Raw genomic sequence first — 27,273 nt, forward strand, 5'->3', positions numbered from 1 at the left:
TAGAGTGGGGGTGGCCAACCTAGTAGTCGTAAGATGTTTTGGACAATTGCCATCACTCCCAGTCAACATGGCCAATTGCCAGGGATGATCGGAGTTGTGATCCCGCAACATTTGGAAGACATCACATTGGCTACCCCTGCATTTTCAGGAACTCTGCCCAAGGGAGATAATAGATTCAACCCAACATCTCTTCCGGTCTCTTGTTGGGATATTAAAGAGCATTAAACTTTAATCTTAAATGAAGAGCATGCTTGATCAAGAGATGCTTTCAGGGCCCCACCCCCAGGCTTCACTCATTTCCCTTAGGGGACATACATAAATCTCTGGAGTGTAGCAACATATACGAAGGTAAGAGTCACCTCATTTGCTCCACCCACTTTTCATAAGGCCCCGCCCACCACTTGCATGCAGTTCTCAGAAAGTTGCCCTCATGGAATGCAGTGTCCCCCCGCCCCCTGAAAAAGGTTCCCTGTCCCCTGACTAAGTTTGCCCTTGTAGTTATTCCTCATTGAGAAGGAGAATATTCAATTAGATTTGCCAAATAGTATTTATGCTTTGGTCCTTTACACAAAAGGAACTGAATGAGAAGGATAAAAATGGGTGATTTAAAGCGCAACAAATCCTTCAACATATTCCACCCTCCCCTCCCTCACAACAAACTGCCAAAGGCGATTAAAAACAAAAGACCTATCACAAATAAATTTACATTACCAAAATTACTGTAATCAGAGTGTTTTCAGCATTAACCAGGATTTAGGAACTTTTCTTCTTTGTAATGCACAATGGAAAGACTACAAGACAACAAACAGATTTAGGCTGCAATCCTATACTTGGGAGTAAGTGCTATTGAACTCAATGGGGATTACCCCTGAGTAGCCATGTACAGAATTGCACAAAGTAATTAAAATTGTTCTCTGCATTAAAGCAATTAAAAACAAAACAAAACACAGCACAACACAACACTCCCCTGGGATCCAAATGAATTTCCAAGGTGCTTTCCCTTGCAAAAATGCCATAGCTAGCAATGGAAATTTAAATCCATACATATTCAAATAAGTTTTGCTAATGCTTGTAAAAGTAACAACAGCAACCTGCTTCAGTTTAGAATAGCATCAATCAAAATTGCATGTTTGCTGCTTTCATTTAGTTAAGTAGCATTTCTAAATTTACCCCCTTATTTTAATTGTGCCATTACGGGTAATGTCAGGACAATGGGGTACCATTCATAGGAGGGTCAATGGGAGGGTCTGTAGATCAGTGGTAGAGCATGTTGTCGTTTAGTCGTGTCCAACTTTTCATCACCCCATGGACCAGAGCACGCCAGGCACTCCTGTCTTCCACTGCCTCCCACAGTTTGGTCAGACTCATGTTGGTGGCTTCGAGAACACTGTCCAACCATCTCATCCTCTGTTGTCCCCTTCTCCTAGTGCCCTCCATCTTTCCCAACATCGGGGTCTTTTCCAGGGAGTCTGCTCTTCTTATGAGATGGCCAAAGTATTGGAGCCTCAGCTTCACGATCTGTCCTTCCAGTGAGCATTCGGGGCTGATTTCCTTCAGAATGGATAGGTTTGATCTTCCTGCAGTTCACGGGACTCTCAAGAATCTCCTCCAGCACCATAATTCAAAAGCATCAATTCTTCGGCGATCAGCCTTCTTTATGGTCCCGCTCTCACTTCCATAGAAGTAGAGCATATGCCTTGTAAAACATGAAGTCACTGGTTCAACCCCCAACATCTCCAGTTATGAGATGATGGTCAGCAAGACAAAGAAAAGCCTCCACAGGATCTTGGTAATCTGCTACCAGGCAAAATGGACCAATGAGGGATCTTTATATCGCTCACTGTATGTTTCAATAACCAACAGCATCGAATGCCAAACAATGGAACCTCTAAGCTTTCTCAGATTATTATTTGATAGAGAGACAATATCAACTGATGGATGATTTGATTTTTTTTTAAATGGAGACTTTGCAGCTTTAGAAAACTGTATGGCAGGCAGATGTAGACTCTGATCTGGTCCACATGTAATGTTGAACCATTATGTTATAAACCTTGGCTTTACAATCCAGGATTATAGTGTCTTCCAGTGTGGTCTCTGGTTTGTGCATCGCAGCAAGTCAGGATTCTTTGAAAGCAAAACTAAAATGGTATTGAAGCCCTTCTTTCAGCTATCGTCCCATATTCAGTGCGTTGTTTTTTTTTTTCATGTACACCACTTAGAAATGCAAATAAATAAGTGCCCTAGAAATGCCTTAAATAAATAAAAAGACACAACAAAATAATCCCATTCAAAACAACACAGCAATAAACACAGGGGACTTGAGTTAACAGATTAAGGAAATGCCTAGGTAAATCTTCAAAAGCCGGCAGAATGCCAATACAGATGCAGCATTTCATATTTCAGCAGAGAAACACAAGATGAGAGTTTTTTTTAAAAAAAAATAAATAAATCTGGCCCTCTTAAAAAGGTCAATAAGCATTTCAAAGATGGTACATTCAAAATACCTCCGTTGTCTTGCACCCTGGTCTACTGTTTTCAGGGTTGTAGCTTTAGAAAAAAGAGATATACTGTATTTCAAAAATTATTTTAGATTTTTTTGGGGGAAAGATCCCTCTGGACTCCATCTTCTTTAGGGGATAAAAAAAGGAATTCCAGAATAGCACAAGTGCATAAAAATAGCTTTGTTTGCCTATGGCCTTGGTTCCTATATAGTACACTTAGGTTGCTTTTGGCTGAGATTTGCAAATCACAATAGTTTGAAGAGGAAGAAGGAGTTAAGGGTTGAATTCAGAAAGGCATTCAGGTTGGAGTCCCATACGCTGGCTTGGAAATAAGCCCAGTTGAACAGTTGGTTTGTCTTCTGAGTTTAGCATACACAGGACTGTGCTGTTATTGTTCCTCTTAGGCATGTCCAAAGTCCATTTTGGGGGCCCGCCGGCTGGTTTAATCCGTCCCCTGTGGCAGTTCACGGCCCTTCACTTCATCAAATCTGTCCATCTTTGAAAAAAGTTTGGACACCATTGTGTGAGCCTCAAGGAACATCAGCCAGCAGCGTGATGTGGCTGCCGAAAAGGCTGGTGCAATCTAGGCCATGCTAGCAGAAGCAGAATGCTGAGATCATGGGAAGAAGTAATTCTATTCTATTATGCAATGGCCAGGCCACATCTGAAGCACCACTATACAGTTCCAGGTACCATATGTTAAGAAGGACATTGATAAACTGGAGTGTGCCTGGAGGAGGATGACCAGGATGGCGAAGGGGGGTTTGGAAAGAGCTGGCTATGTTTAGCCTGGAGAAGAGACACTAAATAGGAGACATGACAGCAGTCAAAAAAATTCCAAAGGGGTGTCACAAAGACAATGCAGCAGGCTTGTTCTCTGTTGCTCCAGACAACAGGCTTAAAACCACTGGGTGGAATATTTCAGCAACCCTTGCTCCTCCATAGAATAGAATCATAGAATCATAGAGTTGAAAGAGACCACGAGGGCCATCCAGTCCAATCCCCTGCCAAGCAGGAAACACCATCAAAGCAGTCTTGACATATGCCTGTCAAGCCTCTGCTTAAAGACCTCCAAAGAAGGAGACTCCACCACACTCCTTGGTAGCAAATTCCACTGCCGAACAGCTCTTACTGTCAGGAAGTTCTTCCTAATGTTTAGGTGGAATCTTCTTTCTTGAAGTTTGAATCCATTGCTCCGTGTCTGCTTCTCTGGAGCAGCAGAAAACAATCTTTCTCCCTCCTCCATATGACATCCTTTCATATATCCTGTGAAGAATGACGCTAGACTGGCAATGATGTGAGCCAGGCCATTAATATTAACTGGAGGGAGTTTCACCAGGGCCACCAGTTGGGGGGTGAAATGTCCCAGTTGTCACGGCTGGCCCAACGCATCTTGGGGCCTGGGGTGCAAGGCAAGCTGTCGCTCTCCCGCTGCATGTACAGAAAGTCATCAGACAGGGAGCTTGACTCTGGCTTCAGTGCTATTCGCAATGGGGTGGCATCCTTCACCGCACCTGAGGCAAGCAGGCTAGCTCAGGAGGTGCGCAGAGCTCTGTCTGGGGTGGTACCCAAAGGGGAATGGTGGCTTAGGAGGAACAGCTGCCTGAAGATGCTGTGTTTGCTATGCCCAGTGATAAATGGTGATCCTGTTAACTGTCAATTGTCAAACGTATTTTTGTGTCTCATGGAACAACAGGTTAGGAATGTGACTCTCTGGGATGCCCTGTCCTGGAAGCAAATCAAAAGGAAAGATACTAAGAACTCTGGCCAGAAATTTCAATGTAAGGAATAAAACCTCCAGTTCTATATAAAAGAACCCTTTAGAACACTTTTGGAATCGGGTTGATAGTTATTGTTAGAATCATAGAATCATAGAGTTGGAAGAGACCACAAGGGCCATCCAGTCCAACCCCCTGCCAAGCAGGAAACACCATCAAAGCATTCTTGACATATGCCTGTCAAGCCTCTGCTTAAAGACCTCCAAAGAAGGAGACTCCACCACACTCCTTGGTAGCAAATTCCACTGCCGAACAGCTCTTACTGTCAGGAAGTTCTTCCTAATGTTTAGGTGGAATCTTCTTTCTTGTAGTTTGAATCCATTGCTCCGTGTCCGCTTCTCTGGAGCAGCAGAAAACAATCTTTCTCCCTCCTCCATATGACATCCTTTCATATATTTGAACATGGCTATCATATCACCCCTTAACCTTCTCTTCTCCAGGCTAAACATACCCAGCTCCCTAAGCCGTTCCTCATAAGGCATCGTTTCCAGGCCTTTGACCATTTTGGTTATTGTTTATTGATATCTTTTGTTATTGTTTATTGATATCTTTTGTGTCTTTTCATTGTAATGTACCATTATATATATACACACATTTTGTGAATTCTAAGGTGCAACACCTATTTGAAGCTACATATGCTCCTGTGAACTTGAAGCTTTTTTTGTGTGTTCTCTTTAAATCTGTTATTCTCACTAGAACACATACCTTTATTTGACTGCAACTCATGAGTAGGTTTTATTCCCTACATCGAAATTTCTGGCCAGAGTTCTTGGTATCTTTCATTTCGATTTAACTCACAACTAGAACTGTCCTGGAAGCAGGCAGTGGGGAAGGTGGAATTCTAATCGTGTGCCACAGACTGGCAAAAATTAAAACTGGGCCAAAACTGAAATCAAGTAGGTAGAAGGCTGGAAGTTCCCATTGATTTAATTGGTTGGTGCTTTAAGAGCACGACCTGTCCTCCTGGGGGAGCTCCAGTGCAGCAGCCCATGCAAGCTTTAAATATATATACCCAGCTGTCCCCAAAGGTCTTGTGTGCCCTGGGGCTTGAGTGCAAGTTTCTCATGTGCCTGCATGCTCCAGTGTGCACGACTGAAAGCCACTTCCAAGAGGTACAATTTGCGCCCTGCCAACACGACAGCGCATGCAACGATGTCCAGATCCTGTGGCATGGGCATCATTGCATACTGCATTTTGTACTGGGGAATCTCCAGTATTTATTTATCTATTTATTTATATTATTAGAATCATAGAATCATAGAATCATAGAGTTGGAAGAGACCACAAGGGCCATCCAGTCCAACCCCCTGCCAAGCAGGAAACACCATCAAAGCATTCCTGACAGATGGCTGTCAAGCCTCTGCTTAAAGACCTCCAAAGAAGGAGACTCCACCACACTCCTTGGCAGCAAATTCCACTGCCGAACAGCTCTTACTGTCAGGAAGTTCTTCCTAATGTTTAGGTGGAATTTTCTTTCTTGTAGTTTGAATCCGTTGCTCCGTGTCCGCTTCTCTGGAGCAGCAGAAAACAACCTTTCTCCCTCCTCTATATTATTATTATTATTATTATTATTATTATTATTATTATTATTATTATTATTATATTATTATTATTATCATCCTATATAATAAAGTCCCTGTGTCTCTGTGTCCAGTCCCTGTGTCCCTGTGTCCGTGCTAATGCGCATGTGCCCCATGGACACAGGGACTGGGCGAAGAGGCGGGACGTATACACACGCTCTCTCTTCCCCCCCTCAACCCTCTGCCTCCCGTTCCCCTGCGGCGGCAGACCAAGATGGCGGCATCGGGCTCCGGGGCTGCGGCGGCGGGAGCCCAGTCCGGCTCCCCCCGCCGCGGGCCGCGGCCTCGGAGCCCGATGCCGCCATCTTGGTCCACCGCCTCCTCCTCCTGACAACCCTACCTGGCCCATGGGAGGAGCGGTGGGGCCGCGGCCTTCCCTCCCTCTCTGCGCTTGGCCGCGGGACACGACGGGAGAGCGCTTTGTTTAATTGCGTTCCCGGCGCGCCCCGCAGCCGAGCGCAGAAAGGGAGGGAAGGCAGTGGCCCCGTCGCACCTCTAGCGCCCGTTTTCTTAATGGGCTGAATGAGACTAGTTACTACTACTACAATTTGTATACTGCCCTTCATACGAAGATCACAGCATAAAAATAGAAAATGAGAGCATAACATACATAATAAAGCAAGAACAAGAACAAACCAATAACCTTCCTCCCACAAGCACATTTAAAACATAGCTGCCAAGTTATCCCTTTTTTACAGGGATTTTCCCTTATGCTGAATAGGCTTCCTCGCGAGAAAAGGGAAAACTTGGCAGCTATGATTTAAAAGGCTATAGAATATTCAATCACCCAAAGGTCTAGTTATAGAGAAACATTTTCACCTGGTGCCTAAATATATGTAGGGAAGGAGACAGCCAAACCTCCTTGGAGAGAGCATTGCACAAACTCTGAGGTCCAGCGCCGAGGGCCTTCTGGCAGTTCCCTCGCTGCGAGAAGCCAAGTTACAGGGAACCAGGCAGAGGGCCTTCTCGGTAGTGGCACCCGCTGTGTGGAATGCCCTCCCACCACCTTCTGAACCACCTTCTAAGGTGCACCCACACAGAGAACACAGCAGTAATCTTAGAAGGCGAAGTCTTGCTCCTTCAACACACATCATGCATGGTCTTCTAACTGCTTCCAGAAATAATGAACCAAGGATAAAAACACGTCCCACCTCCCCTAAATGACATAAAGGTAACAAATTGCTTCTGAGTACCCAAAATGTTATCGGACCCCCAAACACCCTGATATTGCACTACAAAATTTTAAATTTTATACCTTTCTCTTATCTCATTTTATACCTGTTTAACCAGAACAGTACTGAGAACTGGAGTTTGGTGAGGAATTATAGAAATCCCTCCTTAAAGAGTGACATACTACTGAAAGCACTTTTTAAAGTCCCTTCCACCATGACACACTTTGCTTCATTTTAACTACCTTTGTCACAATAATTTGTGATTCCTTCGATGTAGGTGAACCCAGTGCTTTCCCCCCCTGGGGGTACGCATAGCCCTAAACATGTTGTGAATCTAAGTTTGGCCTCATTGAGGGGCAGTATTTCAATATGAGTAGGAAAATGAGAGTACCTCTAAACATTTTTTTAAAGGCAAAAAGCACTGGGTGAACCCACAAGTCCTAAAAGGCCTATAGTTCCGAACGGGGTGTGTGTGTGTGTGTGTTCTCCTTATTCCAAGGGTGCTTTTAAACAAGTTTAGATCTACACACACTGACACTTTTTTTCTGTCTGAGAAGCAGATTGTGGCAGTTAAGGAGTACACATATATCTTCTTTCAAAGAAGCAGCAGCAGAACCTAGCTAGCTCAAATCTGTTACAAAAAAAAGCAGGTCAGTCAAGGGATCCTCTGAAACCAGTTCCTCCATCCACATCTATGATTATGAATTTCCTTTAATCTCATTAGCTGCCAAAAATTGCATCGAAAAAGATTTGCAGGCTTGAATCATATTACAAATCCAAAGTACAACCCCCCCCACTCCCTTTTGCGTTATTATTTTTCTTTTAAGGTTCTTCTTTGTCTACCTGATTAAATCTTTCACCAGCAGTAGTTACTAAACAATTTCATCTATTCCTTTGCTTATCTTCCTAAAGCTATTCAACGGTGGCAGTTTATTAAAGTTCTCAATATGCGATTACTGAGTAACTGCTATCTATTTTAAGGGAGGAATTCAGTGGGCTTCCCCCCTCCCCCCCACAAAATTAAATTGAAAGGGAAAGCAATTGTTAATAGACAAATCAATTTCAAACCAACAACATGAGTTAACCATGTTGATTGTGGAATTTAAAAGCTCATTGAAGTAAATTCATTCTGGGTCATCCACCCCCTGATTCCCCCCCACCCCCCTGAAAATTTACAATGTATGCAACAGTCAGAATTCCTGTATGTCATACCTGTAAGATGACATCAAAAGCACTCATTTTACCTAGCAAAAATAAACTATCTTTACACTGTGCAAACCACCTGAATAAGGAACAACAGAAATAAACACTTAAAAGTTTTTGTTTTGTTTTGTTTTTAAACCCAGACAGTCTTGTAATTTTTGAGGGGTTGAGAGAAGGGAACTGATTTGCTTCCACCTCTCCCAAATTCTTCATCTTTGATTTCCCTAGTACTTTCTTCAAATAAATTAATTTAAGACTAGAGGAGGCAGGCAGCAGAAAGCAAGTATCTGATGTTAAATTTCTGGATCCTTGTACTTTCTGGATGGTTCAATTGCCAGGTACGGTAGGTTTATTTGCTTTTGCCTTTTTAGGACTGCCATACATCCGGGAATCGGGCAACGAAATGGTGTCCGTACAGATTTTTGCTGAATCAGCAACATGTCCAGGAAAACCCAGACGTATGGCAAATTGGAAGATTAAAAATAAAATAAAAGAAAAGAAAAGGCAAAAAATGTTTTAATTTTGGGGAACATGGCAACTCTATTTTCTTAAGAATTGGTAATAGACCCATTTGCTTTTATAATTTTATTTCTTACCTGTTAGGTAATTCTTATTTGCATTTTTAAGTGATACAAGCTATGCAACCTACCACTTTCAGCAACCAGCCAACCAACCGCTATATAAAATATCATTGCCGAAAGAAGAGGAGGAGGAGGAGGAGTTTGGATTTGATGTCCCGCTTTATCACTATCCTAAGGAGTCTCAAAGCAGCCAACAATCTCCTTTCCCTTCCTCTCCCGCAACAAACACTCTGTGAGGTGAGTGAGGCTGAGAGACTTCAGAGAAGTGTGACTAGCCCAAGGTCACCCAGCAGCTGCATGTGGAGGAGCAGGGAATCGAACCCAGTTCACCAGATTACGAGTCCACCGCTCTTAACCACTACACCACACTGGCTCTCAAGAAACCTTGACCGCATCAATTCTTGCTAGCCCACCAACCCAGTTCTGGCTTGCCTATAGTTCATTCTCATATAACTAGAAAAGGAACAACACCACATCTGAAAGCAAGACTTACTTGCTACAGGCCAGTGACTATTTGCAAGCCTCATGTAACAGGGAAGGCATGAAACAGAATCTTTGTAGGTGCAACCTGGAAAATCCAGTTAGCGCATCTGTGACAATGGCATGCAAAAATGCATGCACTGAAGGGTGTTCTAGCCTAGCATCATCCTGAACTAACTGAAATCGCTGGCTATAATTGACTTAAACGCATAAGAAAAGCCATATTGCATCAAACCCAAGGTCTACCACCTTGCACACCATCTCATTTTCTCTAGTGGGTAGCCTGACGCTGATGGGAGCCCCCAAGCAGGGCATGAAGGCATTAGACCTCTCCTGCTATTGTACCCCAGCAACTGCTGTTTAGTGTCACATTGCCACTGAAACGGGAGGTTCCATTTAACCATCATGACTAGTAGTAGCCACTGATGGGGGAAGGGCTATAGCTCCACGGGAGAGTGTCTGCTTTGCATACAGAAAGGTCCAGGTTCAATCCCTGTTATCTCTAGGAAGAAATGGAAGGCGTGCCCTGCTTTAAATCCCGGAGAGCCACTGCCACTCAGCGTGGAGAATATTGAGCTAGGTGGACCAGTGACCTGACTCGGCAACTTCCTCAGCTCCTATAGACTGCGCCTCCTTCCATAATTTTTCCCAATCCCCTTTTAACAGTCTCAGTGGCTCAATAGGTCAGTGTCATAGCTGCCAAGTTTTCCCTTTTCTCGCGAGGAAGCCTATTCAGCATAAGGGAAAATCCCTGTAAAAAAGGGATAACTTGGCAGCTATGGTCAGTGTGTCTAGCTATTAACCAGAAGGTTGGTGGTTCAAGCTCAGCCAGGCACAGCTGAGGGCAGGATTCCTGCATTGCAGCAGGTTGGACTAGAAGACCCTCCCTTGCAACTCTATTATTTTATGATTAAAGCCATCTGAGTGGCCTTCATCAACACATGGTGGCAACAATTAATTACACTGCCATGATTTTAATTAATTTATTTTTTGTCCACCAGGAATCTACTGCCAATCCATGTTTTGGCTGACCCAAAGTTCTAGAATTATTGAGAAGTAGGGAAACTTACTTTGATGCACTTTTTCTATAATGTGCATCATTCTACAGTACAAAAATCTACCGTCCCCTTCTTTTCCTAATTGAAAAGACCCCCCCAAAAAAAAACCTTTTAGTTTTTTATCCTAGTACATTGCATCCATCCCTCTTATCATTTCAGTCGTCCTTTTCTGCACCTCTACAGCAGTGGTCCTCAACCCCCGGGCCACGGACCGGTAGCGGTCCGTGGATCAATTGGTACCGGGCCGCCTAAGGATAATTAAATACAATTAAATTAAAATTATTAAATCAAAACAATCTAAATAAAATATAAACAATAAACGTCCCCCCCCCCTCAGCGGGCCGCAGTAAAATTATCAAACGTTGACTGGTCCGCGGAGATAAAAAGGTTGGGGAGCACTGCTCTACAGTATCGTTTATGAGATGGGGAGATATGAGCCTACTCTTCCTGTCTAAACACAGTGATTCCAGCTTAGAAGGCTCCAAAGTGCAAATGGGTTTAACAAATGTGCAGCCAGTTGTTAACAAGTCAAAGGTTTGTATCCACACTGAGTCATACGCTGATCTTTGTGTTTGCAGACAATGGGAACCTCATGAACTCATGTCTTTTGTATCACTGCGACCCATTTCCACAGGAAGCATTCTTAGTGTCATGGCCTTAGAACACATCAAAACCTTCCCTAACAAGTACAGCATCCATACAGGAGCTTCAAAAGCCACAGACAGAAGGTTCAAAGTTAAGCCAAAATATGCTATTGGCTTAGCAAGAAAATGGAACGAAATAAAGACCAGGGCCTTCTAGATCCAGGCCTTTCAAAAAGTTTTGAGTACTTCTGCCTGTCACAATTAAATATAACTCAGCTGAACCATTCTAAATAGCTTGGCGCAGATCCTGGTGCTAAAGAGGTATAGGCACACAGAACTCTTCCTCAGGCTAAGGAAGAGTTCTGTGTAATTCAGAAGCTTGCACATTCCTTTACCAGCAGAAGGCAGGTAAGAAAGGCCATCTTACTAATTTGTAGTTCATGTTCTCTGGGATCAATAATACAGAAATTATTTGCACAAAGCTCCTACTAACCAGCTGTCTGACCACTAATGAATGATTTAAACAAAAGTTTCATTTCTTCTGGCTAAGTATGATACATGACATAAAGAAACTGCAGGCACAGGGGATTCCTTACTTCTGAATAGATCTGCGGACACTGCTTTCAATATGAGTCCACAGAGACAACCCTGCTGATTTGGAAGCTAGTATTTGAAGAAGCCCATCCACTGCTTGAGTCTTCCAATGCTAGGCATCTGTGTACCGCATTTCAAAATGCGGTACCTTTCAAAAGCTTGTGGTCCCCCCAAAAACTTGCTTGGCAGGGAGCTCCACTGAATTCAGTGGGACCTACTTCGAAGCAAGTGTGTTCGGAATCAGGACGCAAGCGAAAACTCTGAACTGGGCATCGGAAGCAGTCTCTTTTGGCCTGATGCTAAGATGTACTGCACAAGTGAAAAAGACCGAAAAAAGAGCCATTACACCATCACAAAACATGCCGTTATTCTGGTGCTGCAAACATACCTAACTAAGCAATAACTGGTTGCAGATTTCCCAACGTTAATTTTTAAGTGTTAAAAAACGCCTTCTTTTAATCCGTTCTCTACCCAGAATAGAAAAAGAAAAGCCTAGAAGCAGTAGACTATAAAACTTATTCTATAAATTTAGGAAATGTGGGGTGCTTTGGTCTCTTGTTTCTAAATTACCAAGTCCTCCTTACTAATGGCAAGCAAGCAAACAAGCAAACAAACAAACCCAGTTTGCAACAGGCCAGGGAGGGATTAAAAATCCTACCAGATGTGCAAATCTGTCCCCCCCCCCCAAAAAAACCACCCTACAGCATTCTGAAAATCATTGTAACTTATTTTAAAATTGCATTTTCAAAAATTATTGCAATCTACTCTGGAACCCTATGGAGAACAGCAGGTTAAAAGAAGGGGGGGAGCCCTATAAACAATTGTCATCTCTTTGGATCTTGACCAAGGGATTGTCAAAATGAACAGTAGCTCAATCAGACAAGGAGGCCAACTCCCTATCAGCTGCCCTCTAGTACCGCATTACCGTATTGACCCAAATATAAGCCGCACCCGCAAATATGCCGAACCTTTAAAATTGGGGGTGGGGGGGGAGAGAAGACAATCCCTTAAAATTCCACAGGCACACCCGTAAATGGCAAATGTAGAAGAAAATCCTGCGGGTCCTAGAGAGGACTCTCAAGTGGGTTAAACACCTGTTCGTACTACTGTAAATGCAAATAAAAAAATCAATACTGCATTGTAAAATACAGGGAAAGTGATAGATGACATTAGAATGAATTGCACAACAGTCTCAAGCTCGCAAATCGGCAATAAAACATTCTTTGGTTCTGTTTTACAGTGTGTCTGTTTCAGCAGCGGTATTGTACAGTACAAGCCAATTTTTGTCAGGTTGAAAATTTAAGCTGCACTTTTAAGTTATCAAGGTCAGAATTTGGGGGGGAAAGATGCTGCTTATATTCAGGCCAATACGGTATATGCTTAAAATTTACCTCCCTTTACATCCTCACTTGATAAAGCGTGGCCTGTATAGTGTGATAGCAGAAAAACTCGCCTGTTTTGTTTAAATACACCACGGCGTACCTATTTCCTGTGCTAACAGAGCAGTGCAAAGCACAACCATGGAGTTCAGGGATGTGGAAGCCGCGGCTTCCTCCCAGCCTGGCCCTTCTCCAACAGGCCCCATGTCTGCATCATCTGCATTGGAATTGTTTTCGGATGTTTTATCATTTCTGGGCCACCTTGGGTTCCTTTGTGAGGAATATAAATTTTAATGATAATATTATTTGGGGATGATGGGAGGCCCCCAATGCCAGACACAGAGGCATTTCCAATAATGCATTAGTAAAAGTTGACTACCTTAAACCCAAACATAATCTAAGCCCGATCTTATGAATGTTCATTTGGAAGAAAGTCACCTGCCCGCCCACCACATTCAACAGTTCTTACACTCCCGAGATATAGGGCTGCAGCCTTATTTAAAAGAGAGCTCTGTCAAAAAATTGAGGGCCCCACATCCAGCACAGTCCCAATTTCAGCTATCTGTAGTTGGAGTTACACCCCAAACCTCCTTCTATGTTTGTTGCGGCAATTGATGTCTAAATGAAGATTGCAGATACTGTATTTTAATGTTATGTTGGAAGCCAGATGGGTGGGGTATAAATAATAAATTATTATTATTGTTATTGTTATTATTAGACTGAAGCACGGAGAACAAGAAGACTATATGTTAGTCTCTGCCATATGAATTATGCAAATGTCCAAAAAACAAAGCAATATACCAGTGAATGTGGACAGTCATCCATTATTATTATTATTATTATTATTATTATTATTATTATTATTATTAATAATAATACCCCACGCCACTCTGGACAGCTTCCAACAAATACCAAAATACATTAAAATACCACAGATTAAAAACTTCCCTAAACAGGGCTGCCTTTAGGCGTTTTCTAAATGTCAGGTAGTTTTTTATCTCCTTGACCTCCGATGGAAGGGCGTTCCACAGGGCGGGCGCCACTACCGAGAAGGCCCTCTGCCTGGTTACCTGTAGCTTTGCTTCTTGCATTGAGGGAATTACCTAGTGATAATTCACTTTCAGTGGTTCATGTCCAAAAAAGTAGGGATATATGTATGTATTTTGGGGCATTCAGAAAATTTGTTTGGGATTATCCACATTCGCATGTGAATGTTGATATTTACCACATGAGGGGCAAACAACATAATGCATATCTATACATACAGAGACACACACAAATCTTGCCAATATATTCAGTAATACATTTCATATTCTAATCAAGTTACAGATATATATTTATACAAATAAAACCAGCTCACAGCGTCGGCCTGGTTTAATTGTTCGCTGAAACCCAAACCATTGTTTCATTCAGACTTTGCTGAGACTGATTTTACTGTTCATTTTACTGTTACTAAAAACAGCTCTTTCCACTGAAAAAAATGCACAAAGTGACTAGCAGCTGCAAACCGCACTGAATTCAACGGGGCTCACTTCGGAGCAGACATGGGCAAGCTTGCAAGGTCTGTGGGACTTTTCCAGAGTGAGAGCAATTTGAAAGCTGCAGCCTCAGAGCAGGAGCATAGCTGTCAAGTTTTCCCTTTTCTCGCGAGGAAGCCTATTCAGCATAAGGGAATTTCCCTTAAAAAAGGGAGAACTTGTCAGCTATGAGCAGGAGGACATTATCTCTGAGCAAGCAGTGGGTTCCCAAAACATTTGCCAAGATAAATGTGGGCTTGGGAGGAGAACTGGTAGGTGGGAAAGGAGAGCGATTAAATCCCAGAGCTTCTGATTTACCCCTTGCAAGCACACCCACAGTCCCTCACTGCTTCCACCCCAGTTGTTTTGGAGCCTGGCTGGCTGGGTAAAAATCAAGAAAGAGATCGGAGAACAGGTATTCATTAGAGAACATTGAGAAAATGGAGGAACCCTCGCTCACCCACCAATTCTCCCTTCCAAGATCTCACCACGGTTCTCTCATAGAACATGGGTCTGCTTGTGGGAAATGGTTTCATGTTGAAAGACTGACGTGTCAACTTATGTGAGGCTTTCCCCCCTCTCTGAAAATTTGGGGCAGGCGAAGTCCACCTGCAAAGATAAGCACATTTAAGTCCCATTCATTTCACTGAGAGAAATGCTAGGGGTTCGCCTAACTACTTCAGCTGAATGCAATGGGATCAACTTTGCCTGGATCCCACCATCCACCAGACCACAGTAGCATATGACTTAATGAACATTTCTGCTTGCAATAATGTAATGGTAAAACCCCATTTTACCTCTGCTGCAGACAGCACTTCTTTTAACAACATGGGAGATTTTTTTCATAAGCTGGCCATTGTAGGAGAATCGAAGCTTTTCAGTCATTATTATCTAAAAAGAGAGCAATTATAAATCCCATTGTTATTAATAGAAGTCGCTGATTTGAAAAAGAAGAAGAGCTTGTTTCTTTTTAAAAATCAGGCTCTTTAAATACTTTATATTCTGCAGTTCTTTTGTGGGGAGGGGGTTGGGAGAGTGAAAGTTGAACAATTAATAACATTCTGCATTTAAATAATCCCAGTTAACTCTAGTTTCTAGGGCTCTGTGCCAGAATTAATAAACGTTTATCTGAACATCATGATTCACTCCTAAATTAAACCTCTATTTAAAACACACACACAAATGTTTCTGGCATCTCAGCAGCCTGCAATATTGAAAATGAGGGCTGTCTTTTCTTTCCCTTTCTCTTGCGTCCTTTCTTTTATGGACGTATCTGATATTGCCCCCCCAAAAAAACCCCACCATTTTTTGTTGTTTTAATATAGCCTTTGTGGGGCAGAATGTAGATAAACTAGGCTTCTGAAGAATAAAATGAAGAAATTAAAATGGAAATGAGAAGAACCAATTTGAAACCATATGTCTTTCTGAATGAGGGTTAATCACATATTCCTCTTTTTTTTGCAAACACATGAGGTTTAAAAAAAGGGCTTCTGGGGAAAAAAGTGTATTAATTAAAATTAAATGCTTGAGACAAGCAGGTTTGGAGGCACTGCGAGTCCCTTTTGCATTAGCATAACATTTGCGACAGCCCAGGAAATTGGTTTAATAACCTTAAATACTTACACCCCCCACCTCTAACTTAAATAGCCCTGGACAGATCGAGCCCCCGAGGCTTCCATTGTACCAATTTGTGCGGCTGCTCTGACATTGAATGGTGAGATTTCTCGTATCTGAACGCAAATCGCAGAGTGCGTATTTATGATGACTGCATTGGGAACACCAGAAAATCCCTCCAAACCCAGGCATTAGTTCCCCCCCCCACCCAAAAGTTCCCTTGACATCACTTATCAATGAGGCAAATACTAGAAAGGCGGTAACACAACGATCCACAAACCAGCCACGTCTTAAGACCTGACAGACCAAAGACAAGACTCTTGGGTGCACCAACTATTTCAGCTCATTTAAGTACATGCTAATCATAGCAGTCTTTAATGGGCTGAATCGACTACCCATTAAATACATGCCATTTCTCATGTGCCTAAAGTCCAAGGAACCATTCAAAACCAAGATATTAGCCAATCCGAAGTCCTCCTGACTTCAATGAGAACTATGGTATTTCAAGTAAAGGAACAAAATTATACAGTTGGCAGCAGCCTTGAGCTCTATTGATTAGGGAGCCCGTCCCTTTAAATGAACTAGATCGAGTCTGAGGCTGCAAGTCTGGGAGAAAGATTCACTGAATTCAGCACAAGTTTGTGTGCACAAGACTGCAACTGTAGGCTGGGCAGTGTATCTAGGTAAGCAGCCCAATCTACAGGCTTCATTCATGACTGTTGGTTAAACAAATGGCAGATACAACAGAGCTGCAAGGAGATGTAGCCTTCCCAGCAATGTGCACTGTAACAAGATCATTGGTTCCCATGCGCAAAAACCTGTTTTGCACAGCTGATGGCGCACGCTTAGCTGTGCAATGCTTGCTCTTTCCATGGAACTGCATAATCTTTTCCTGCCTTCCCTCCTGTAGACCACTGGATCGTACTCAAGACGTCGGATGGCACCTTGCTGGTTTTCATCTCCTTAAAATCCAAATCCATCTCCCTTTTCCTCCACGTACCCTGCAGCTTAGCTACGAACATGAGTTTGACCAAACTGTGGGAGGCAGTGGAAGACAGGAGTGCCTGGCGTGCTATGGTCCATGGGGTCACGAAGAGTCGGACACGACTAAACGACTAAACAACAACAACCCTGCAGCTTCCAGGAGGAAGAACTTGCTGGTCAACTGTGAATCTATCAAGTTCAATGCGCTTCTCACTCGGACACAACTTGACCCAAAGTCCAATGACTGTTGATTTCCAATGGACAAAGGTCACACAAATGTACTTACGTTGGATTTCTGAGGTTTGTAGATTATACAGCTGTGGAAGATTAAAGATCTTGAATGCAGAGAGAAAGAGATTTTTAAATATATATATACAGTACTCAAGTGTTAAACATACTTACTTAGAAGGATGATCCATAGATTTCAGTGCAACGTTTCTGAATAAGGGTGCAGAGCTAAGATAAGCACATTACCTAAAAACTTCAGTAGGATTTACTGCTGAGTAAGAACATAGAAAGCTGTCTTTTACCGAGTCCATCTAGTTCAATTTTGTCTCTACACTGGTTGGCAGAAGCTCTTCAGGATTTTGGGCAGAGATCTCTCCCTGCCCTACCTGGTGAAGCTGGGAATTGAACCTGGAAACTTCTACATGCATAGCAGGTGTGCTGCCAAGGACCTATGGACCCTTCCCATGCAAAGGAGCAGGGTGTTAAGAATTCTCAGTCCCATTACACCCCAATCTGCCCCACTCCAATTCAAAATATCTTTTTCTTGCAATAAAACTTCACTTAAAATCAGGAAAACCTACTACCAACTACCAGGAAAAAAATTTGCTTCCTATGGGCACAACCCAAATTTATGCAATCACACAATTTTACATGACTGTTCACTCATGAGACGGCCAGTCCTCCACAGTTCAATGGGATTTACTTGAGCGTAAGCATGCACAGGTATAATTTTCTTCATTTTCAGTGGAATAATCAACTCTTCGTTTTAATTGTATCCCACTGAAATCAACAAGAGGGCTTAAATCTGGCCAGTTTATGCCCTCGGTATTTAGGAAGAGGATGCAAAATTTACTCAGTTCAGTGCCATCAATGTCTCTTTTTAGGATTGGTTTGCTTAGCAAACTGACCTTATGAGAGATTTAGGACAGAACCCAAGTTAGTTGATGTCCTTTTTATTTATTATAAATACATATAAATAAGCTCAATGAATTTTTAGTTTCCTTGTTTACCAAGACGTGCGGCCGACTTTGAAAAGTGGCCCTGCCAAAGCTCAGAAACAGGCAGAGAGAGAGAGAGAGAGAGAGAGAGAGAGAGAGCAGGCAACAGCGTACAATAGAAAGACTGTAGTCAAAAGTCCAAGAATGGGTTCAATGCTTAAAAATATGTGTGTGTGTATAAACAAGTTGACCAACCCATTAAGAAGCGTTCTTGAATTTCACAAGCAGCACCCAAAATGAAAATGAAAAAATAGAAAGACCAGGTGTCATTTGATTGTTTGATTGTACAGATACTGCCAATGATATCTGGAGGATATTTTCCATTTTTAGTAACTTTTGCATTCTGTAAACATTGCATAGTTTGTACACAAGTCGGTTCATTCCAGAGAGACTCTCACTGCAGTTTCCTTTCCAAAACCTCCCCTTCTCTTTTACTCTAGGTATAGAGACATATTTCAAAGCCTGGCTTAAGGCAGCCTCAAAACGAGAATAATAATAATTGTAGTAGTAGTAATAAAAAGTTATGCACAAAATTAATCCATGACAGATCTGAGAGAGGAAGGGGGGGGGAATCTACAGAGAGTTTCAGGGAAGAAGGTGAAATGATTAAACCATGGTTTGCGTGTGTGCATGGAGAGTTAAGGAAGGAGAATCCGGATTATTTTCACAGGGGAGACGATGGAAAGCAAAAGAAGCAGGGAAAGCAACTGAAAGCAAAAAAAAAAAAAAAAGCAACTTAACTGATGGCAAGAAGGCAGGGTTGGTGGAGAGAAAAGGGAAGTCGGGTGGGTTTTTTTTTTGGAGTTTGTTCTAAGGTCAAACGGCTACATCAAGGTTTTTCGTTGCAGTGTTTGCAAAGGCCAGAGGTGGCCCCGGGGAAGGCAGTGCATTTCTCGGGGCAGCTGGTCAAAGCAGCGCCCGTGAAAGGGTAGACGGCGGCCGACTGTCCGAAGGGGGCCAGCGCGGCCGGGATGGGCGTGCTGAGCGTCTGGCCTTGGTTGAGGTAGGCCACGAGGCGCCGCATCTCCTCGAGGGCCTGCGCCTGCATCAGGATGTAGTTTTTGGCCAGGAGGAGCGTGGCGATTTTGGAGAGCTTGCGCACCGACGGGCTGTGCGCGTAAGGGATAACGGAGCGCAGGCCGTCCAGGGCGTCGTTCAGGTCGTGCATCCTCCGCCGCTCGCGGGCGTTGATGCTGAGGCGCAGCGAGCGCTGCTCCTTGGGCTTCTTGGTCCCCCCGAGGGCACCGGGCGCCTTCAGCTTGCCGTCGCGCTCAAACGCCGGGCTGCCCTCCTTGGCGCCGTCGAAGGCGTCCTCATCGTCGCAGCTCTGCTCTCCGCTGCTCTCCGCCGACTTCCCCAACTGCGCAGCATGGAAGTCCAGGCCGCCCGCGCCGCCGGGGTACCCGCGCCCGGCCTCGCCGCCTCGCACGGCGCCGTAGGCGAACGCCGTCTGATTGTAGCTCTGCGCCAGAGCCAGGTACGACTCTCCGCCCAAGGACTTGAGTTCGGCCATGGCTTTCTCCGGCAGCTCCGCAGAGCCGGCGAAGAGCTGCGCGCCCGGGGCCACGCTCATCGGCAGCGGCGCCTGACGGAGCTCTCTCCACAGCGCCGAGCCGGCCGGGACCAGAGGGAAGCTGCGTGCGCCCCTTTGCGCAAAGAAGAAGAGCAGGAGGGTGCCCGCTTTGCTCCGCTCCGAGCCCCGCGGCCCTCTTCGGGGACCCCAGGGCGTGCGCTCTTGCGCCGGGATGGGCGAAGAAGACGTGCGCCCCCTTCGCTTTTCCGTGCCTCACCTCGGGGCGGGGAGAGTCCTGCACGCCCCTTCCCGGGCTGGTTTGTGCCCCACTCGAGGATCGTGTAGGTGCTGAGGTCTTCTCCCGGGATCGGGTGTTGACCGCCTTTGTAAGCTGTGCGCACCGCTCCTGCGCTCCGGACGCGCGCTTTCCTCTTCCTTCCTTCCGTCTGGGATCCGGAGCCGGGGGGTTCGCGGCGCTCTCGCTTCGTCCGATTCCCTCTTGGATCCAACCCGGAGTGTTTGGGTGGTTGCTGCGGGAGTGGGGTGTCTCTCTCCGCTTCGCCTCCCCACTTCTCTGCCTAGCTTGGGGCGGCGGCGGCGGCTCGTCGCGCTTTCTACTGTCCCTTCTCCTAACAGAGAGAAAGGCTGGTCCTGTTGGATGCGCTCGCTCGTTCCGGAGCCAGCTGGCACCGCGCGGTGCCCTGACCGGGGGCGGGATATTAATCATTGCCCAAGTTGCCCATTATATGGCAGCGAGGGGCCCGCTGGGACTCAGCAGCCGTCCAATCAGAGCGATCTGCTTAATTAATGGCATTTTAAAATCATCAGGAAAAGAGAAGGCAAAAGTGCCTGGTCAAGGAGGAGTGCCATTTAGCCGCATCCCAGAAACTGAAGGCTCGCCTTCCTTGCGCTAAGCAGGGACCACCCTGTCTAGGTGGAGAATTTCTACCTGCAGCCAAGAGCTTCCCTGAGCTTTTTTTCTTCTTACTGTATTTCTTTAAATACCCTACAGCTTAATTAGAATTACAAGCCCAGGTGGCATTTTACTGGCCTGGTCAGTGAACCCATGATCTCTTTTTAGGTAAACTAGTATGGGAATATGAATAACAGAACAGTGGAATTGGAAGGGACCCCAAAAGTCATCTAGTCCAACCCCTTGCAATGCAGGAATCTCACTAAAGCATCCATGACAGATGGCCACCCAACTTCTCCGCTTAAAAACCTCCAAGGAAGGAAAGTCCACAACCTCCTGAGGGAAATCCTTCCATTATCAAACTGTTCTTACTGTCAGAAAGTCCTTCCTGATGTTTAGTCGTAATCTCCTTTCTTGTAACTTGAAGCCATTGGTTTGAGTCCTTCCCTCCAGAGCAGGAGAAAACAAACTTGCTCTCTCTTCCATGTGACAGCCCTTTAGATATTTGAAGATGGCTTTAATCTCTGTCTTATCCAAACTAATCATAGCCAACTCTCTCAAACATTCCTCAAAAGGCTTGGTTTTCAAATCCTTAATCATTTTGGTTCCTCTCCTTTGCACACTTCCAGCTTGTCAATATCCTAACAACAACAACAATAATAATTCTGGGCAGCTTCCCACACACATAAAAACATAACAAAGCATCAAACATTAAAAACCTCCCAATACAGAGCTGTCTTCAGATGTCTTCTAAAAGTTGCATAGGTATTTATCTCCTTGATATCTATGGGAGGGTGTTCCACAAGGTGAGTGCCACTACTGAAAAGGCCCTCTGCTTAGTTCCCTGTAACTTCACTTCTCACAATGACCCTCAGACCTCAGTGTCCGGGCTGAATGATGGGAGAGGAGACAATTCTTCAGGTAAACAGGGCCGAAGCTGTTTAGGGTTTTAAAGGTCAGCACCAACACTTTGAATTGGGCTCGGAAACATACTGGGAGCCAATGTAGGTCTTTCAGGACCGGTGTTATATGATCCTGGCGGCCACCCCCGTCACCAGTCTAGCTTCTGCATCCTGGATTTGTAGTGGTTTCCTGTGGCAAAGCTACCACACTTCCTAAGCCCTTTCAACTCACTGCAGTCTAGGTGGGGACTGAGAGGGCAGGTGTTTTGTAATGACTTCCTTATCTGTTGCAGTCAAAGGAAGATGTCTTGCTATGCTGGCTCCAAAGTTGGTTTGGTTAAGGGCAGGCATCCCCAAACTGCGGCCCTCCAAATATTTTGGCCTACAACTCCCATCATCCCTAGCTAACAGGACCAGTGGTCAGGGATGATGGGAATTGTAGTCCAAAACATCTGGAGGGCCGAAGTTTGGGGATGCCTGGTTAAGGGTCTATTTTGTGGCTGTGTTCAGAAAACAAGGGGACAATGTTGGCATTTGCCAAGTTTCAGACATTGACTGTCATGCAGGGTGAATATCAGGCCAGGGAGCCAAATATGCCCCCCCCCCCCAATCCTCTGCCTGGTCCTCAGGTCTCCCCGTAGCCATGCCTCTTACTGGCCCTGATTGGTCCTTGAATGTTTTTGAAATGTCCAATCATGACTCTTTCTTCCCTGGATGGCGAATAGAAAGGTGTGCCCTTAGAATGTAGCCTACTGTACAAAGGTAAGAGTCACCCTGGAAGGTTTCCTGTAACACTTGTGACTGGGTTGGAAAAGCATGACCTCCCTTGGTAGCTGACATCAAAAGAAAGACAAGGAGGTCAAGAGGTTTTTCTATGCAGCCCATTGAAATGCACTGTGGTTGAACTGGATAACTTCCCAGTGGATTCTGCTCTATCTTGAAGAATTGCAAGGAAGGAAAATGATTTGTTGTTGTTGTTTAGTCATGTCTGACTCTTCGTGACTCCATGGACCAGAGCACACCAGGCACTCCTGTCTTCCACTGTCTCCCATAGTTTGGTCAGACTCATGTTGATAGCTTCGAGAACACTGTCCAACCATCTCGCCCTCTGTCGTCCCCTTCTCTTTGTGCCCTCAATATTTCCCAACATCAGGGTCTTTTCCAGGGAGTCTTCTCTTCTCATGAGGCGGCCAAAGTATTGGAGCCTCAGCTTCAGGACCTGTCCTTCCAGTGAGCACTCAGGGCTGATTTCCTTCAGAATGGATAGGTTTGATCTTTTTGCAGTCCATGGGACTCTCAAGAGCAGGCATCCCCAAACTGCAGCCCTCCAGATGTTTTGGCCTACAACTCCCATGATCCCTAGCTAACAGGACCAGTGGTCAGGGATGATGGGAATTGTAGTCCAAAACATCTGGAGGGCCGAAGTTTGGGGATGCCTGCTCAAGAGTCTCCTCCAGCACCATAATTCAAAAGCCAATTCTTCGGGGCCTGCAATACCTTGAGTAACAGAAATATGAGAGTTTGGTGTGGTGGACTTGCAAGATAACAAAAGCATTCTGGGAAATGATATATAATGAGTTGAAAAAAATGTTTAAAAAAACCAGAAACTTTTTTATTAGGAATTTTAGATGCAGAGATACTAAAGGAGGAGAAACAATTATTTATGTTTGCGATGACAGCAGCACAGATGCTACTGGCGCAGAGATGGAAAGAAGTTGAAGTCCCTACCAGAGAAAAATGGTTGATGAAGATGACGAACTATGCTGAAATGGCGAAAATGATTGGGAAAGTCAGAAACCAGGAAGATAGAAGCTTTAATAAGGAATGGGAGAAACTACAATTTACTTAAGAGAACACTGTTAACAATTAAAAAGCTTGGCAGGATTTGAGTAACGCTTTTAATGTATTAAAAACTTGGGTGAAAATGGATTATTTCAAGAAAAATAAAGAAAATATATGATGCAGCAGAAAAAGTTTGATACTGGAAACTATGGAGGGGTGGAAGGAAGTCTAAGGATTCAGGGAATGATTAATGTTTTAATTCAATTGTGTACTGTAAAACTGAATATATATATATATTTAAGAAACATGAGAGTTTGGGGAAATTCATAATGAAAAGTCTTTTTCTAACTTTATCTTCATGATATGTATGAAGGAACTGGAAGTGAGCAATGCTGGATAGCTAGCAAGATCATCTCGATTTAGGAGAGGCTTAGTGATGGTGTTTGGCTGTTGGAGAGGAACTTCTGAAGCAAGGGCCTTGTCTGCTCCCATTTAATTCATGCCTTTTTGTTGACTCCTGGCTTTCACTGAGATCTAAATTGAAACAGACCTTTGCAAAGTCAGTCGGCTCTTAGCTGCCTCGATGCAATTTGACAGTTTTACCTTCTTTGGAAAAGTGTGACATTTGTGGCCGTAACAGAGAATCAACGGTAACACAGATTTAGAAGGGGCTGAGAAAACATTTAGCACAATTCCGAGACCATCCATGCAGCAGCTTTTGAGAGGTCCACCAAGACGCAAACTGGGTCACCATATAACTTTGTTTGGTTGGATGGCTTGTGGCGTCCTCCTTTGCTTCTGTGTACTCGGAGAGCAAGCGCGTCGCACTGCAATGCTCATGGAGCAAATTGCTCCGCATGACTCAAGTAAGTGAGCCAAGCCACATTCCTCAGGCAGGGCCAACCCAAGACATTTTGCTGCTAGAGACAAAGCACAGGATGACACCCTTCTGCACAAAGCTCAGCCAGACTTGACCCCCACTGAAGGCAAATAGCATGGCACACACAACTCTGTTTTCCATCTCACTACGACTCCTCCAACACTCCACTGTCCCTCCCAGCAACTGTTGTCTGAAATGACCGCTTTACTGTGTAGGGCCTGGCCTTGTCTGCAGGGAATGACAAATACTACTTGGGAGGGTGATTTCATTTTCCCATTGGGCTTCCCGTTAATACTTCAAGGTAGGGGCATCCTCAGGAATCCACCCGCTTCCCGATGGGCACCTATCCAAACTAGGAAATAGAAAATAATTGTATCTTCCTTTATGCTGGTGATATAACTGCTATTTTCTGCTCTAGACTTGGATCAAAGCATTTGTTACCTAAGATTGTGTACACACTGTACCTTCCAAGCATTTTCTTTCTCTTAGATAATTCTGGGCTCTGTAGTTCACTCATCATAGAGCAGCGATAAGTAAAAGCTTCCAATAATTGGGGGTGGTATTTCATCATACTATATCGTGAACCACTCGCAGATCCTTTGCTTCCTAGGAAATTCAAACTACACTGCAGGGTTTTTGTTATAAGTAGGTAGCTGTGTTGGTCTGCAGTAGTCGAAACAAAATTAAAAAAATTCATTCCGGTAGCACCTTAGAGACCAACTAAGTTTGTCATTGGCAAGAGCTTTCGTGTGCATGCACACTTCTTCAAATACACTGAAACAGAAGTCACCAGACCCTTATATATAGTGAGAGGGTGGGGAGGGGTATTGCTCAGAAGGGTGGTGGGAATCAGCGGCGTCACTAGCCTTCTGGCTGCCCGGGGCGGCAAACCCGAAGGCACCCCGCCGCGACTCCATAGTCGCACTATGGAGCGGGTTGCCGGGGGGGGGCGGTGCTCCAGCGCCCGGATCCGAGGATCCCGATGCTGGAGCGGCGCCGCTGGCAAGCCGCTCCGTAGCGTGCTTTGTGCTTCTTCCTACTCAGGCGGAGCGGTGAGGGGCATATCTGCTGATGCCCCTCGCCGCTCCGCCTGAGTAGGAAGAAGCACAAAGCACACAGCAATTCAATCCATAGCGCGCTTTGTGCTTCTTCCTACTCAGGTGGAGGTGAAGCGGTGAGGGGTGTCAGCAGAGATGCCCCTCGCCCCTCCGCCTGAGTAGGAAGAAGCACAAAAAAGTGAGGGGCAAGGCCAGCAGCATCGGGGCCTCCGCGATGGCGGTTGCGCCGCCGCCACAGTAGTGGCAGCCATCGGTGGAGATGGCAAGCTTTATCATGTATAATGAGACAAGAATCCAATGTCTCTATTTGGACCAGGTCTCTCCATGGTTTTAAGTTTGGTAATAAGTTGCAATTCAGCAACTTCTCTTTCCAGTCAATTTCTGAAATTCTTTTGTAATAATACAGCTACTTTGAGATCTCGTATAGAATGTCCCGGGAGAGTGAAGTGTTCTCCTACTGGTTTCTCTGTCTTGTGATTCCTGATGTCAGATTTACAGGGTTTTTGTTTTCTTTTACACCAAAGGGGTTTTGTATGTCCTTGCAGCTATTAAAAGTTTTAAATGCTAGGATAACCTCCCAATTTATTTGTGGAACTGCTATTTGGTTTAGGGGGAGCATCATCTGTGCCAAATTACGTACAAGCTGTCATTCCTACAAGATCCCATGACAGTTCCTAATTCAGCTGTACTTTTGAAAATGGGTCGGTGCCCTTTTGAGAACAGATCTTACCGGTAGCTGGCAGCTTTAAAGCTTTGGCTTGGGATCTTTGTTTTTAAATTGGGAACAGGGTTGTTCATATATTTAAACTGGGTACACCTGTTGTGCTATTTGGATGAAATTTGTTGCCCTAAAAGCTCCTCCTCCTCCTCACCCTAAGGTGGGTTACAACAATTAAAACACAATGTTAAAGAGAGTTTAGAACAGCTTAGAATCACAACTATAAAGTGGGTCTTAGAAATATACGTCCACCTGCTATCTTACTTAAAACTAGACTAGGGGGTGGCCCTGCCTGTCAGCTTCCTCCTCCTTAGGCTCAGTTTTTCCCCCCTTGCAGTACTCAGCAGGGAGGCAGATGGCCCCAAACAAAGAAATGGATATGGAATCATAGAATGGAAGGGACTCTGAGGGTCATCTAGTCCAACCCACTTATTGATTTCGATTTTAGCTACCACTGGGCTTCCTGCTTCCCACCCCACTGCTCATCACTGGCTTTGAACACTTGAGTGCTATAAAACCCGTTTCAAGATTGCAGGAAAGAAGCAGAAGTCCCAGCAAAGGAAGAATGGATACAAAAAACTTATGGAATATGCAGAAATGGCAAAACTTACTGAAAGAATAAGAAATCAAAATAACGAAGTCTTTTTTTTTAAAAAAAATAAAAGAATGGAAATGGTTTATTGAATATTTACAGATAAATTGTAAACAAACATTGGCTGGATTATTGTAATAACCTGCAGGTTTTTTTTTTTAAAAAAGAAGATTAATAAATGAACAAATTAAGTTAATTTGGATATGCAGAAGATATTAAAAATAAATTTAAGGACCTGCAGAAAGAGGGAGAAGAAATAATAATAATAATAATAATAATAATAATAATAATAATAATAATAATAGATTGCCGGAGCTTCCTCTGATAAATGTACCCGAACATTATTTTAAATCTATTTTATTTATAAACCACTGTTCATTAAAAAAAAATCAGAGTGGTTTACAAGAGTTATACATGAAACCATGTAATAAAACCCATACTAAAATGTTAAAACCAGAAATCAGAGAACTATTATGGAAAGATAATAATAATAATAATAATAATAATAATAATTTGTTGTTTAGTCGTTTAGTCGTGTCCGACTCTTCGTGACCCCATGGACCATAGCGCGCCAGGGTCTTTTCCAGGGAGTCTTCTCTTCTCATGAGGTGACCAAAGTATTGGAGCCTCAGCTTCACGATCTGTCCTTCCAGTGAGCACTCAG

The 27,273-nt window shown here is 44.2% G+C and overlaps 1 protein-coding gene across 1 annotated transcript; it reads right to left on the minus strand.

Annotated features, from left to right (window-relative positions):
• Positions 1-19,080: 19,080 nt before the first annotated feature.
• Positions 19,081-19,824, minus strand: BHLHE23 (basic helix-loop-helix family member e23). The gene has a single exon (XM_035124160.3). It carries the CDS (start codon positions 19,822-19,824, stop codon positions 19,081-19,083), a length of 744 nt encoding a protein of 247 aa, XP_034980051.2.
• Positions 19,825-27,273: the final 7,449 nt, after the last annotated feature.

This window comes from Zootoca vivipara, chromosome 7 (assembly GCF_965207765.1).
Source record: "Zootoca vivipara chromosome 7, rZooViv2.hap1.1, whole genome shotgun sequence".
In the NCBI taxonomy this organism is placed as follows: domain Eukaryota; kingdom Metazoa; phylum Chordata; class Lepidosauria; order Squamata; family Lacertidae; genus Zootoca; species Zootoca vivipara.